The sequence below is a fragment of the Amblyomma mixtum genome, chromosome 10 (assembly GCF_055824585.1).
Source record: "Amblyomma mixtum isolate Tamu chromosome 10, ASM5582458v1, whole genome shotgun sequence".
Taxonomy (NCBI): domain Eukaryota; kingdom Metazoa; phylum Arthropoda; class Arachnida; order Ixodida; family Ixodidae; genus Amblyomma; species Amblyomma mixtum.
Genome location: NC_143021.1, coordinates 8,062,501 through 8,078,946, shown reverse-complemented (window position 1 = coordinate 8,078,946; position 16,446 = coordinate 8,062,501). Strand labels below are relative to the sequence as shown.

At 48.8% G+C, this 16,446-nt stretch overlaps 1 protein-coding gene and 1 pseudogene across 1 annotated transcript in view; both read left to right on the top strand.

Moving 5' to 3' along the window:
• The first annotated feature begins 575 nt into the window (after positions 1-575).
• On the top strand, positions 576-1,892 carry LOC149325084 (uncharacterized; annotated as a pseudogene).
• A 10,296-nt stretch (positions 1,893-12,188) lies between these two features.
• The window catches only part of LOC149325081 (uncharacterized), a 462,194-nt gene continuing 457,936 nt past the window's right edge, over positions 12,189-16,446 (top strand). Inside the window, exons 1-2 of the mRNA XM_089564180.1 lie at positions 12,189-12,215; positions 12,773-12,922. Of these exons, the coding sequence (XP_089420306.1) occupies positions 12,189-12,215; positions 12,773-12,922 (177 nt within the window). The remainder of the gene's footprint in view (positions 12,216-12,772; positions 12,923-16,446) is intronic.

Sequence of the window (16,446 nt, the reverse complement as noted above, 5' to 3'; positions counted from 1 at the left end):
CCTGGCACACCGTGTATAAAAGAGCGGCAATCACCGGCCGCGCTCTGTGGGCTTGGTGGCTGTACCATGAAGCAGACCACTAATCCGCTTCTGTTCATAATGCAGGTGCTCGCAGCAGTCGTTACACACGCGCTGCTTCCCGCCCTGGTTTCGGCTGGGGTGGAATGCGCGCCGTCAGACCTGCCTGGATACCCCTACAGTGATACGCATATCCGTTGCCTCAACGCCATCAGAGCTTCAAACCTGCCAGCGTCATCGCTGGAACCCTGGACACTTCCGGAACCTTGGACACACCCATCGTCATCGACGGCACCTGGCACACCGTGTATAAAAGAGCGGCAATCACCGGCCGCGCTCTGTGGGCTTGGTGGCTGTACCATGAAGCAGACCACTAATCCGCTTCTGTTCATAATGCAGGTGCTCGCAGCAGTCGTTACACACGCGCTGCTTCCCGCCCTGGTTTCGGCTGGGGTGGAATGCGCGCCGTCAGACCTGCCTGGATACCCCTACAGTGATACGCATATCCGTTGCCTCAACGCCATCAGAGCTTCAAACCTGCCAGCGTCATCGCTGGAACCCTGGACACTTCCGGAACCTTGGACACACCCATCGTCATCGACGGCACCTGGCACACCGTGTATAAAAGAGCGGCAATCACCGGCCGCGCTCTGTGGGCTTGGTGGCTGTACCATGAAGCAGACCACTAATCCGCTTCTGTTCATAATGCAGGTGCTCGCAGCAGTCGTTACACACGCGCTGCTTCCCGCCCTGGTTTCGGCTGGGGTGGAATGCGCGCCGTCAGACCTGCCTGGATACCCCTACAGTGATACGCATGTCCGTTGCCTCAACGCCATCAGCGCTTCAAACCTGCCAGCGTCATCGCTGGAACCCTGGACACTTCCGGAACCTTGGACACACCCATCGTCATCGACGGCACCTGGCACACCGTGTATAAAAGAGCGGCAATCACCGGCCGCGCTCTGTGGGCTTGGTGGCTGTACCATGAAGCAGACCACTAATCCGCTTCTGTTCATAATGCAGGTCAGTAACCCATACGCCTTATTTGCTAAGAAAACTAGTAATTACTGCCTGGTGCAGCTTCCGAGCCCACAGTGTTGTGTCGATGTTGCTATTGAATGTTTAGAAACGATTCGCATCTTGCTACTATTGTCCGGGGACATAGAAACGAATCCGGGACCTGCCAGTGCAGAGGCAGTGCTTGCTGAATTGAAAAAGTTGTCTTCAGGTCAGGCTACAATAATTAGTGACGTCCAAGACATCAAAAACAAGTTAACAACTACAGAGAAAACCATTACAGGTCTAATTCAGAGGATTGCCGATTTAGAGAGCCACTACCAGAACCTGGCTACTTTGAAAACAGATGTCGAATGTATGCAATGCAACACGGAAAAGACTACTCAACTGGTGCGGGATCTGGAAGCCCGATTTGATGACGCCGAAAACCGCTCACGAAGATGCAATTTGATTTTTTACGGCCTTTCCGATCCTACACCATCCGAGTCATTTGCCGATTCCGAAGAAGTCATAATTCGCCACTGCTCCGATCAGCTCGATTTGACGTTAGATAGTAAAGATATCGAACGTGCACACCGTCTTGGGCGTCACAACACAGAACGCCAGCGTCCCATAATTGTAAAGTTTGCGTCTTTTAAGACAAAACAAATGATCCTCTCAAATGGCCCCAAACTAAAAGATACGGATTTCAGCATTGGTGAGGATTTCTCCCGCCGAGTTCAAAATATAAGAAAGCAACTTGTCGCGTTTGCCAAATCAAAGACAACTAAATTTTCTGTGCGGTACAAAACACTCCATATAGGCCCCAAACGCTATTTTTTTATGAGACTGAGCAAACAGTAAAAGAAATCTTCTAGCCACCACGGCGACGCAAGTCGGCACTACACCGTTCCCAAACATGTCCTCGTCCTAATCTTACGTTTTCGGCAATCTTTACTAATATACGCAGTTTCATCCCGAAGCGAGAGCTCGTGTCAAACCTGGTGTTATCATCTGATGTTAGTGATGGCGAGGTGCTTGCTGATCTGCCAAATTTTTCTCTCTTTCGTTCAGATCGTAAAAACGCACGTGGTGGTGGTGTTCTGATTGCGGCAAGTAACCACTTATCATGCACTGCTCTAAACATTTCATCCGACCTTGAATTAATTTGGCTTATCTGTCGATCCGCACCACATTCCGTGCTGCTGGGTGTCTGCTACAGGCCGCCGCACAACACTCCCCATTTTTGCCGCCAGCTGAACGCAACCTTGTCTAAATTAACCTCGCGGTATCCCAACGCTCACATTCTCCTCTTCGGGGATTTTAATTACCCGACTATTAACTGGCATAACCCGGTGGACTCCATAGATAATCGAGCGGATACAAGAGAATTTCTTGATATCTGTTCGAATTTTAATCTTGCCCAACTTGTACTAGAACCTACGCGTGAAGTAAACGACACTGCAAATATTTTAGATTTAGTATTAACAAGCCATCCTGAAAGTTTCTCCTCCATGACTTACTTGCGGGAAATTAGTGACCATAAAGTCATCCACACAGTCTTTAATTTCAAACCAATTCCTCGCCACAGTCCGGGAAAGACAATCCGGCTGTACGATAAAGGCAACTATAAAGCAATAAATAGCGAGCTGCACGCCTTCTTTCCATCTTTTAACGCAACTTTTCAAAGCAGATCTATCCAGGAAAACTGGTCAATATTTAAACAAAAGCTTAACTCTCTGGCAGATAAATACATCCCGAAGACTACTTTTCATGACACTTGAAACCAGCCTTGGTTCACGAAGTCCCTGAAAAAACTCGAAAATAAAAAGAAACGCCTATTCCGCGCAGCTAAAGCCAATCGCAGCACCTGCTCATGGGACAAATATTATGCCGCCGAGAGCTCGTATTTATCAGCTGTCAAAAACGCTAAGCAACACTTTTATCACGACGACTTGTCGGGAATCCTAAAAAGTAACACAAAAAAGTTCTGGCAAATTATAAACCCTACCAATACGCATTCAGTTACCATGAATAAAGATTCAGGAGAGCCATTTAGCGATACTGAATGTGCTAATATCTTTTCAGTTGCTTTTTCCTCTGTCTTCACAAGCGAGCCTGATGAGCCCTTACCTATTCTGCCTACAATCATTCCGCACACCATGCCTGTAACCAATGTTTCTGCTAATGGAATAATGTCTTTAATAGATAAAATTAAACTTTCATCTGCAGCAGGCATTGACGAAATAAATTCTAAACTTTTAAAGAACACAAAGTGCATTTCTGCCGAATATTTATTGTTACTGTTTGCTCAGTCACTTTCCACAGGCGCCATACCTGATGATTGGAAGAAGGGAAAGGTCGTTCCAGTCTACAAATCCGGTAACAAAAATTCACCTTTAAATTATCGTCCTATCTCGCTCACAAGTGTACCGTGTAAAATCATGGAGCATATCATCTACCCAGAAATCATGCAGTTCCTGGATGGTAACAAATTCTTTCACCCTGCACAACATGGATTTCGCAAAAACTATTCCTGTAACACACAATTAGCACTCTTTCTTCACGATCTGCATGCGAACCTCGACTTGAATATCCAGACTGACGCAATTTTTTTAGACTTTGCTAAAGCATTCGACAAAGTTTCCCACCGACGTTTGATGCTAAAACTATCGCAGCTGAACTTGCATCCTAACATCTTAAAATGGATTGAAGCATTTCTAACGTGTCGCTTTCAGTCAGTTGCTGCTAACATCCAGTCATCTCCTTCTGCCCCCGTAACCTCAGGCGTACCTCTGGGCTCTGTCCTAGGTCCTCTTTTCTTCTTAATATACATAAATGACTTGCCAGAACATCTATCATGCAATATCCGTTTATTCGCCGACGACTGCGTTATCTACCACTCAATAACTAACACTTCCGACCAAAAAGCCCTTCAGGATGATCTTAACCGCATTGAAAAATGGTGCGATGATTGGCTAATGACACTTAACCCTAACAAATGCAACCTTATTTCGTTTCACCGCAGGCTTAATCCGTTGTCCTTTTCCTATAGAATTTCTAACAATCCAATAGAGCACATTCATTCATATAAGTACTTAGGTATCACTGTGTGTCATGATCTAACTTGGCGGGAACATGTTACTAATGTTATTTCATCTGCAAACAGAACCCTTGGATATCTGAAGCGCCATTTACGTCACGCAACAAAAGAGGTAAAATTACTCGCTTACACATCATTGGTAAGACCAAAACTAGAATACGCATCCCCCATTTGGAGCCCCCATCAAGCATATCTAATCGATGCAATTGAAGCCGTGCAAAATCGCGCCACCCGCTTCATTCACTCCCAATATTCATACGAAGTCAGTGTGTCATCCCTGAAATCACTGTCCAACTTACGAAGTCTTTCTTGCCGTCGTCGCGTCGCAACCCTATCTCTTTTTCATAAATTTTATTACAGCTCACTCGGCCATGAACCATACATCTGCGCACCTCCGCCGCGCATATCACATCGCACTGGTCACCCCCTTCAAGTTACTCGTCCACGTGCCCGTACCGTAACCTTTTCCACCTCCTTCTTTCCACGAGCCGCGTCAGACTGGAACGGCCTCTCCCACTCCGCTGCTGCTATCACCTGCCCGTCACTCTTCAACGCCAACATTGAACTTCATATGTCATCGTGAAAAAATGTACCAATTTTTGATTAACCCACCCCTTATGTAATACCCCGAAAGGGGCCTTTAAGGTAACTAAATGAAATGAAATGAAATAAAAAAGCGACTAAGGCTATGAGAGACGCCGTAGTGGAGGGCTCCGGAAATTTCGACCACCTGGGGTTCTTTAACGTGCACTGACATCGCACAGTACACGGGCCTCGAATTTCTCCTCCAAAGAAATTCAACCGCCGCGGCCGGGATCGAACCCGCGTCTTTCGGGACAGCAGCCGAGCACCATAGCCACTGAGCCACCGCGGCGGCTGCGCTTAAGGCTTTCGCCTCACCGCACTTTAGGTTAACAAAGTGCCCCCTGAATTTTTTTGTCCCAGAATAACTTCTTCACACGCACGGTGTCCCCTTGGTGCAGAGGTGGTAGTGCTTGCCGTTTGTTCGTTGTCTGACGATGCTTGACAACATAACTGTTTCACGCCAATTTTGCACTTAGTCGCGTTGAAAGTCAAAACAGCTCGTTCTGCAGCTTCTAGCGCTGATCTCAGTCGTTTGTCGTGCTCGTGCGTTGATGTGCCCCAGACTAATACATGGTCTGTTCTGAAAGTAGTAGGACTCATTTTTTTAAACAAAAATTTATTCAAGAGAATAGTACAAACGATTACAATTTTTCAAGGTAGCACCCTTCCGCACCTACACGCTGCTGCCAATGAGTTTTACAGTTTTCGTCCCCAGGAACGCCTGGAACGGAATGCTGTTTAGCTGCCTTGTCACGGCCAGTTGAACCACCTCTACCGATCCGTGATGTTTCCCCTCGAGCGTCGATTTTAATCTCGGGAATAGAAAAAAGTCTGGCGGGGCCAAGTCGAGGCTGCAGGAGGGCTGAGGCAGCGTTGCCGCCTTGTGCTGGGTAAAAAATCGGGGTCCTCATTCACATGATGAAGAATATCCTACCGGTTAGCCTTTTCCTCCTCTGACAACACTCCCGGCACGAACTTCGCGCACGCTTTCCTCATGGATACGTTTTCTGTCAAGATCTCAAAAACTTGGGTTTGAGGAATGCTCAAGTCATCAGCAATCATTCTGATACTCATTCTACGATCACTGTTAACTAAATGTTTCACTCGCTACACATTTTCGTTGGTCTTGCTGGTCGAAGGGGGTCTGGAGCGGTCGTCTTCCTCCACTCTCTCCTTACCTTCTCGGAAAAGCTTGTGCCACTCAAAACAACACCTGATCTACCCATGCAAGCGTCACCGTATGCGTTCTTAGCCATGTTGTGAATCTCTTTGCCCGTTTTACCAAGAGTTACTCAAAATTTGATCGCGTATCGCTGATCCAGTAAACGCTCGACGATTCTGCGTGACGAGACGTTTCGACAGGGGTTCACAGTACAAGCGAACTCCTCTCTTCAACGGCCGAGAGCCGACGGCCGATTTTCCCCAGCATTCCCAATATCCCCCTTCAACGATCCTGCACGCGCAGACCACTTCTCGTCCGCCCGTTCGCCCAGGAAAAAACCAGTCCTACTGCTTTCAGAACAGACCCTGTATGTCGTCGACATATACCCTTACGCCAGGTAGAGCCTCGAAGATTTCATTTAGGATCTTTTGAAAAACTTCTGGCGCTGAAGAAGTTCCGAAGGGTAGCCTCAGGAAACGGTACCGCCCGAAAGGTGTTGCAAAGGTGCATATTTTTGAAGTTTCCTCGTCTAATGGTACCTGGTGGAAGCCAGATGTTGCATCTAGGCGCCTGAAAGTCGTTGCTCCGGCCAGTTCAGCTTGTATGTCTTCTCGCGTCGGCATCTGGTAGTGCTCTCGTTTTATACATTCATTAATCTTCCTAGGCTCCATGCAAACCCGGAGCCTTCCATCCTTTTTACGTACTGTTACAAGAGGGCTTACCCAGTCTGTCGGCTCAGTCACCTTGGGAATAATTCCACCCTTTTCCATGCGCTGCAGCTCCTCACGCAGTGGCTCCCGAAGGGATAGTGGCACCCTTCGCGCTGCCTTTACGACCGGCACGGCGTCATCGCGGAGAACCATATGGTAGCGACGCTGAACGCAACCTGTACCGCTGAACACATTACGGAATTCATCCACTATTCCATCTGTGGCGTTCTGCGACACGCTGTGCACTTGCCGGGAGATAAGCTGGAGGCGTTCGCACGCCTCAAGTCCTAGCAATGCTTCTCCTTTCCGAACGATGAAAAATTTCAGGACAGCTTTGAGACCGTTTAGCTTCACTTCCGGTGTAATTATGCCAACATGTTCAATTTTGCTTCCGCCGAAGGACCGCAAAGTCGCGCCACTTGGCTGCAGTTGTGGCTTTGGCTGCATTTTGTTGAAGACACTGAGGGGTAGAATATTGGCTTGCGAACCGGTGTCAACTTTCAGGCTCACCGACCAGTTGCCAACGTTTGCTTGGACAAGCCAGTCGCGCTCCCTGACCTTGCTGCGCAAAGCCACGTCCAGTACGTCAAATTCCTCCTCGGCTCCTGTGAGCTCGCGGATTTGTTGCTTTGCTTTACAGCAGACGGCAAAGTGGTTTCTTCCATGACAGTTGTGATACGTACGCCCAAAGGCCGGACAGCTCCGCGGTGCGTGTGTCTGTGCGCACCTTTGGCAGTTGTAGGACTGCGGCTCTCGACGTGGGGCAGAGCGCATCTTCTGAACTTTGTCTACTTTCTTATGAACTTTGTCTACTTGCTTATGGTCTTGTTCCCACATTTCTTGATGTGCTGCTGTTGCTTCTGCAGCCTTGCACATCTGTTTTGCCTTCTGTAGGGTCAGTTTGTTATCTCTTATTAACTTTTCACGTATTTTCTCCTCATTTCTGCCAAAAACAATTTGGTCCCTGACCATTGAATCGAGTAACCCTTCAAAGTTACAGAGCCATGCTTGAGTCTTCAAATAACGCAAAAAGTGCTCGAATGGTTCACCTGGTTCTTGTACACGCCTCCTGAACAAGTAGCGCTCGTACACTTCATTGCTTTGCGCCTCGCAGTACACGTCAAGCTTCTTGACTACCGTGGCGTAGTCATTGCTGCTTTCGCCTCCGGAGAAAGTGAAAGTGTTAAATACCTCAATGGCTTCTTCACCTGCGGTGGTAAACAGTAGCGCAGTTTTCGTTGGTGCTGGTCGCGGCTTTTCGGCGTGTTCTGTCGCCGTCAGGAATAGCTCGAACTTCTGCTTGAACAACTGCCAGTTCTTTGCAATGTCCCCTTTGAGGCGAAGTGCATCCGGTGGCCGTAGGAAATCCATCCCGCCGCTTGTTTCCTTGGTCTGTGCAGATTTTCCAAGAAGTGGGCGTCAACGTCGGCCACTTCTGACACCATGTATCGAAGTCATGACACGTCGAATGCAAGAAGGCAAAAGGACCCAGCTTTATTGAGCAGCGCGTATTTATACCCAGAGTAGGTCGAGGGGGCAAGCGCAGCGCTTCGGTTCATAACGCTTATCAGTTGCCCGTTTCAGCCGGCCTGGCGCACGCTGCCCGTCGCCCATACGATACAGGGACCAGTACCTGTGTACAGCCCAAGACCCCCGTGGACCTGCGTACTCTTATGCAGGCAAGGACAACACGGAGCTGGATCAACCTTTCCAGCTCCATTATGTCCGGGCGGCTCTTGCCAAAATGAAACGGTGCACTGCGCCAGGAAGGAATAAGGTCACCGTCAAGCTTTTGACGAACCTCCCCGACTTGGCATACCAGTCCCTCCTCGACTACATCAATGCTATTTGGCGCGGGGACACCCCCTGCCAATTGACTGTAAAACGGCTCTGGTCACATTTATTCCTAAAGCAGGCAAACCAATTGACACAGATAACCTTCGCCTCTTCTCTCTCACCTCATGTGTGGGCACACTAATGGAGACGATGGTGCGGGATAGGTTATCTGCATATCTTGAACACAAACATGTTTTTGCTTGCACCATGTACGGATTCCGCCCACACAGATCCGCACAGGATGTCCTCCTGCAACTTAATCGGGAAATCCTTGGCCCCCTCGAATGTCCCCATAATGACCGGGTAGTACTCGCCTTGGATCTTAAAGGGGCATTCGACAAAGTAACACACGAGATCATACTCACTAACCTAAGCCAGATAGACTGTGGCCTCAACACATTCCGATACATAAGCCAATTTTTAATGGATCGTCAATCCTATATCCGACTACAAGATACGGACCATGGTCCCTACCTACTCGGCACGCGGGGAACCCCCCAATGGGCGGTACTTTCCCCGTTGCTCTTCAATGTGGCTATGATGCACCTGCCGGCCCAGCTGGAGGGTGTTGCCGGCCTGCAGCACGCCCTCTATGCCGATGGCATCACTCTGTGGGCCACGCAGGGTAGCACAGGGCACATTGAAACCAGCCTGCAAACAGCGGCGACGATAGTAGACCGCTACGCATGTCGCTGCGGTCTTCAATGTTCACCTCAAAAATTGGAATTTGTGCACCTCCGCCCCTCACAGACGTGCAACACTAAAATCTCTCTTTCTCTTGAGAGTGGTCCCATACGCTAAAGTGACGAGATACCGGTACTAGGACTCTACATCCACAAACACAGACGGCCAGACACTACATTGGCCAAACTCCGTAAGGCGGGGGACCAGGTGGGCCGCATGGTCCGCCGGGTTTCCAACAAACGTGGAGGGTAACGATGTAAGGTTGCCTTGCAGCTGGCAAACGCTTTTGTAACCAATCGAATTCTCTATTCGACTCCTTATCTTCACCTACGGAAACAAGAGGAGGATGCGCTTGAGGTCATCCTTCGCAAAAATATTAAGCGTGCCCTTGACCTCCCCATCACTACTTCAAACAGCCGGCTTATGGCTCTAGGGGTGGTGAATACTTTGCGGGAGCTCCGGGAGGCGCACCTTACAAAGCAGTACACGCGCTTGTCGCTAACGGAGTCTGGTCGCCGCCTTCTTGCTCGACACACCCCTCCAATGGAAGACAGGTTTCGAATCCCAGAACTGTGGAGACGTGTCCTCCACGTGCGCCCTCTTCCAGCAAACGTTTCACACGAAGACCATAATGGTCGGCGCCATACACGAGCGGAAGCGCTAGCCCGACATTATGGCAACAAAACAGGTGTATACTACATGGACGCATCCGGTCCTCACCAAGGGGGATGGTACACGGTCGCGGTGGTTCGCAACAGCAACACAGTTAACGGCCCCACCTTACGAGCCAGCAGTGTAACGCCTCCAGCACACCCCTCCAATGGAAGACAGGTTTTAATCCCAGAACTGTGGAGACGTGTCCTCCACGTGCGCCCTCTTCCTGCAAACATGTCACACGAAGACCACAATGGTAGGCGCCTGGCACGAGCGGAAGCGCTAGCCCGATATTATGACAACAAAACAGGTGTATACTACGTGGACGCCTCCGATCCTCACCACGGGGGATGGTACACGGTCGCTGTGGTTCGCAACAGCAACACAGTTAACGGCCCCACCTTCCGAGCCACCAGTGTAACGCAAGCAGAAGAGGTCGCGATTGCTCTCGCGGCCTCACATTCCGATTCAAAATACATAATCACCGAATCGCGAGGGGCCTGTCGGAACGTCGAACAAGGCTGCACTCCCTTTCTAGCCTATTGAATCTACCAAAATTGCATACGGGATACGGACCCCGCACCCCGGCCGTTACCTTATATGGGCCCCTGCATGCTCATCAGGGGTTGGCAGGAAACGAGGCAGCAGACGCAGGCGCCCGCGCGCTCACTCACCGGGCTGCTTTCTCCTCGATCAGGAACCCGATTTTAATCCGGTCTATACATTCAAAGATAATACAGCAAATTATCAAAATTGCCATCGCCTTTACCATAGCCCATGTAAAGGCCTGTAGAAGGCGGATGAGCGGCTCCTTCTCCGCCTTCTCACCAATACATTGCTGAGCCCGGCAGCGCTAAAACATTTTGACCCCTCCTTTAGCGGCAGCTGCCCACACTGTAGTGCGGTGTCTTCGGACACCTATCACATGGTTTGGGCCTGCCCCTCTAACCCCGCTATTCCCCCCATCCCCAACCCAACCCGGGAGGACTGGGAGGCGACCCTTCTCGGCTGCCACGACCTACAGGCCCAACAAGCCTTAGTCGGACACGCCCGGGCGGCGGCCACCGTCCCTGGGGTCCCATACTAGGGACCTCCACCTAGTGTTTGTTAGGATCGGTCCCTTACGGGCTGATCCAAACATACCTCCTGTTCACTTTTAATAAATGTTTTCACCACCACCACCACCACCATGCTCTGTGCGATATAGTTTTCCCAGTTCCCTTGTACAGGGCCTTCTACAGTGGAGGCCCAGGCACAGATGTTTCAAAGAGGGTTAAAAAAATGCAGGTGCCGCGAAGAACAAAAGCCTCCTTTTTAAAGCTGCACACTGGCACCTTACCGGTTAAAAAATTTTTTGACGAAAAGGAATTTTTTTTTTACCCTGGGGATCTTACTGTTTAATTTGCAGAAAGCCGGAAACAACAGACCACGTGTTTTTACACTGTTGGGAAGGGGTCTATTTTTGGGATGCATTGCAGCGAACCCTAAAGAAAGAATTACCACTTGACCCGTTTGGCATCCGGTACTTATGTGTAGAAAATAAGGTGGGGTACCGTTTGACTTAATAATGATGATTGATAGGCCTGCACTGTATAAGGCGCTCCAGAATGGCAGGTTACCAATGTGACAAAGATGAAAGACCTGCCCGAACTTACTTCCAGAAAAGTATTAACTGGTTTCTGGCCATCCAGGAAGCCACTGCGGAGCCTCTGGAGTGGCTCGCGAGACTAAAGCCGCTTTGCAATTTGCATGAATTTTAATCTGACGCAGCCAGATTCATGCTGGCTAACCACGACAGTGCCGTGTGTATGTACATAGCGTTTAGTGTGCTTTGTTGATTGTTTTGTTGAATGTTATGTGTCGAAACCAGGTAATAAAGGAAAAAACAGGCATTCGGTGCGCAGTGATAGCGTATCCGCTTCAAATGTCAAAGGTCCTGGTTCGATTCCCAGCCTCGACACAGTTTTTTTAAGTAGTGACGCCAAAACGTGGAGACATTTGCTAAAATTTCTTGGTCACGACAGTGTGAGGCATTAAAGGCTTTCGCCTTAATAGGTTTTTCTCGATAGGAAATGGCGCAGTATCTGTCTCACATATCCCGACGGACACCTGAACCGCGACGTAGGGAAAGGGAGGAAGGTGGGAGTGGCAGGAGCAAAAGAGGAAGAGGTACCGTAGAGGAGGTGTCCGGAATTATTTCCTTCACCTGGGGATCTTTAACGTGCACTAAAATTGCACAGCACACGGGTGCCCCGTGCGTTTCGCCTCCATCGAAACGCGGCTGCCGTGGTCGACCCCACGCGACTTTTCTGCCCCAAACTCGCGTTATGTTTCCGCCTCTTTTTTGTAGGTGTGTGCGCGTGTATGCAATTACAGCCCACGTGCGTCTAATTACACTCCACTGTGCCCGCCTTGACTCGTCGTGCCGAAGGATTTCCGTATGGCCGAGCACTACTGCCCTATGCATGTTTGTTTTATTTTGTTTAGTCGTTTACGTCGGCAACACGTGAGTGCGTCTCAAATCTATTCTGTGCTTCCTCCACTGTCTGTGTCCGTGCACTTCACTAGCCGCCACCGTTTTGTGACTCAGGTCGGCACCCATCCTTGCCTCCAGCTGCTCATCTTTTGTTTTGCACCTTTTTTTCTGTCTTTCTTTTCTCCCCGCGACCACAGACGTCGGCGGCAGGCAACGACGCTTATTCTTCTCCCCTTCTTTTTTGTATTTTTTTCTGTTTTTCTTTTTAACCATTCATCTTTCCTGCATCGTGTTGTTTGCTGCTTTGGTTCATGTGCCGGACACTTGTACAGGTGCCAGCGCCTAAAGAAGAGAAGCAACAACCGTGTAACTTCAGTCCTGAGATAGGACAGGCTCTGTCCGAAACGTCGATTCGCAATAAATGTTTGCCGAAATGAAACATTTCCCAATCTCGTGATTTGCCTTCTCTAGCAAACAGGTGCGTTTGAACTTATATATATATATTATCCCTCTTTTATGGCTGCGCGTTACTTTTCAGGGACTTCCAGACATATGAAAACGATGGAAAAACGGTGATATTGGAGCCCGGCAACATACAGACGCATGTGAATGCAAAATACCTTCATTTTGGAATGCACAGGTGGCTAACTGCCTTCAATGAGGCGAAATTCAAGACCACTTACATGCCGTACCTCAAGGTAAGCTGGAGCCGCCGAATATTTCTTTTGAAAAATTTACGCTATTGAATGGGCCCGTATCGAAGATCTAAACATTTTGAAGTACCTGCCACTTATTTATAGAAAGTCGCTCGAAAATTCCGAAGTGCCTAAAGAATGCCACATAGCTAAAGTCGTCTGAATTTCGAAACTACCGCCATGTTTCACTCCCCTGCAACGTATGTAAAATACTTGAACATAGTACTCTTAAGCACGTATAAAATGTTGTCGAACATATCAACAGTGTCAGTCTACACCAGCATAGATTTAGACAGGCCTATGAGCCACAGCACAGTTAATAGAAACCATACATGGCCTGGCCCTCACAACTGCTAAACATGTTCAGTTTGACTTCATTCTTTTTGATTTATCGAAGCCTCTGACCACGTGTCCGGTAGCAATTTAGTTCACAAAACGAGCAGCTATCTCGGCAACTGCTACAACACAAAATGGTTGAAAACGTATCTTTCAGGCCGTCGTCGGTTTGTTCATCACGGCAGATATTCGTCACATGTAGCCGGTGTACTCTCCGGCGTACCGCAAAGTACAGTTCTCGCACCGATCCTTTTCCACCTGTATACTATTGGTATAACACGCAGCCATGACGCAACCGTTCGGATGTTTGCTGACGATCGCCATAAATAATTCAAGAACCAAGAAAATCAAGTTGAATTGCAGAATGCGCTTAAATCGGCTGGTAACTAGTGTCAAAACTGGGAACGGAAAATTAAACAAGAGAAATCTGGGTTGACGAAAATGACCAGAAAGAAAACCTCGTTTGCAGTCCCTTTGAAAATGCAGCACACAGCAATTAAAAAAGTTGATGACTACAACTGTAATTTCTGAAGACACAAAATGGCATAGGCATATTGATTTTTGTAACAAGCAATACTCGCTCTGCTCTCAATTTGCTAAAGCGAGCAATCCGATCTCCTTCGCCAGATACAAAAACGCAAAAAATACGTAGAAGGACGCACCAGAAAAGTCCCTGAATAACAGAAGGAGAAAAAAGACCTTTGTGTCTCGGATATCAGTAAAAAGTTTCATAATCACAGAACAAAGACCCAGTGAACAGCATTTTCATACTAGTTTTAAAAGGTCTTTTAAAATTTCAGTTCATGTACCCCTACAGGCGCACAGTTTAATGACACAGAAGTGAATTTTCTTTCTCGCGAGGGATATTTTCTATAATACTGCACTTGGAAACCAAAAAATTGGCTGTGGTTTGAGCAATTGCCATCCCGAGTAGAATTGCAGAAGCAACGGCGCGGCATCTCAGGCAGCACTTTGAGTGTCTAAAGTGAGTAGAGGCGAAAGCGTTTTCCACACCACTTTGACTGCCTCTGTTGCAGTGGTAACGTCACCACTGAATAGCGTCACACATAATTAAGCACTAATTGCCAAGTAATGAACAATTACTAACAAATGGCTAATTAAACATTCATGACTGAATGCTAATTAACCGCTGATTAATGATGCTCAAGCTTCGCCTTTAGGAGTGGAACGCGACAGCGTGTTGTAGCGCTGCCAGGGAGTCCACGGAACACCACCATTCGTTCGGCTCGGTGTCTTGACCTTTGAACGCAACGCTTTTTGAGGAGAGGAAATGGCGCAGTAATTCTCTGTCATCTTGGTCGACACCTGAACCGCACCGTACATGGAGGGAGGAAGTCGGAGTTAAAGAAAGAGAAAAAGGGGCCGTAATGAAGTAAATGAAAATTGTATTTGAGTAACGGAAATTATGCAGTAACTGTCTCACATATCTCGGTGGACAACCGTCATCCATTTGTAGAGGAAGTGAGAGTATAAGAAGAAAGAGAAAGATGGGCCGCAAAGAAGAAAATGAAAATTGTATTTGAGGAAAGGAAATTACCCAGTAAGTGACTCACACTCGCTCCTTGCGCATGCGCAGTTGGGGCTCTCCGGAATCCGCGAAATCGCTCACACGTAGCGTTGTGTTGCTTACGCAAAAAAGTGTCCCCGATAACATTTCGAAGACCTTTCTACGATATGCCCTGTACATAACAGTCTTCGCTACCGCTAAGTGAGCTGGCAACGCTCAGTCACGAAACGGGTGGCGAGCGCAACGGGACCACCTCTATGGCACAACATTGGTGGCAGCGATGGGGTGCTGCTGCCCCGGTCATAACAACATTGGATGGCAGCTATGGGATTGACCGACATCAGCTACCTCGGCGCGGTGAGTGCCTGAAGTTTCCTCAAACGCCAGACTTTCTCTAACACAGGTTATGGTAGCTTAGAGAATTTTGGTGTAGCATTGTGTTAACCTTGTGTGTTTCAAGCCTAGGAAGAGTGTTTTGAAAGCCAAGGGATGCTGAAGGGGAAAATAAGGCAGTGTGTAAAATGCTTGCGCGTGGCTAACTAGTAGTGATATAGTATTTTCTAAAAGGGCAAACAGCAAGAGGCCATTGTGAACGATGGAGGGTTACAAGGTCAAAGAACTTCTCCAAATTTGCGAGGAGATGGGCATTGATTTGGGACCAGCAAAAAGAAAGAATGCGATCCTTGAGGTCATGAGAACCGAGTACGTGACGGCTGAGGAAGCCGAAGAGGCCTGGGCTGATGTCATTGAACGGCGTGAGCGGGAGGAAAAGAGGGAAAAGGAACGTCGCGAGAGGGAAGAAGAGGAGAGGCGGGAGCGCCAGGCGCTTAGAGAGCACGAGGTAAGAATGATGGAGCTGGAGCTCCTCGAAACCTCGCCAGCGCCTATTCTTGCTTCTACGACAGTTCCCTCTAACGGTCCAAGAATAAGCGACCAACTGCCGCCCATGGTCGTCGGCGAGGATATGGATATATACCTCGAGAAAGTTGAGCACGTGTGCAAGGGTAATGACATTGAGGTTCTAATCTGCGGCCCAGAGCGTGGCTGTGAGTCACATGACGGTGACGCTGAAGCGCCAAGCCAGAGCGCAGCGTTAGCTGTAAAGTGCGATGCTACAGAGATTACCGCTGCGATCCTGAAAGATGAAGGCGTAGCGCCGAGATGTAGACCCCAGGAGAGCGGGCAGCTGTTCTCTGCGGAAATTGAGACAGGTCGCTCTGAGTTCGCGACGGGTAGTGGCGCACCGATAGCGCCAACTGAGAGTTCGATCGTAGGCGAGGAATGCCGCTCAGCGCTGCATCGAGACAAAGATCAGCTTAATGAAGGTCAAACTCCAGCGTCTTGTGATAGACTGCCGGAAAACGAGCTATTGTGCTCAAAGGAAATAGCACCGAACGGTTCGTCAGGTGAACCGTCGCCTGGCACTGCTAGAAAAGCGCAGGTTTTGTGGCTGCGCGAGCAAAGTCTTGCTCGGGACGAGTGCATGAATTCTTCAAGACCAGATTTTCCTGGTCAGACGAAGGCTGGTAGCTTGAAGGATGAGGGCACCGTAATAACCGGAGAATCGCACAACAGATCCGCTAGGGCAGTTCCCAAAAAGCGGCGGCGTAGAAGAAAAACCAATGTGAATGGTTGCGCTAAAAAGGGAAAAGTGCGGAAGAAG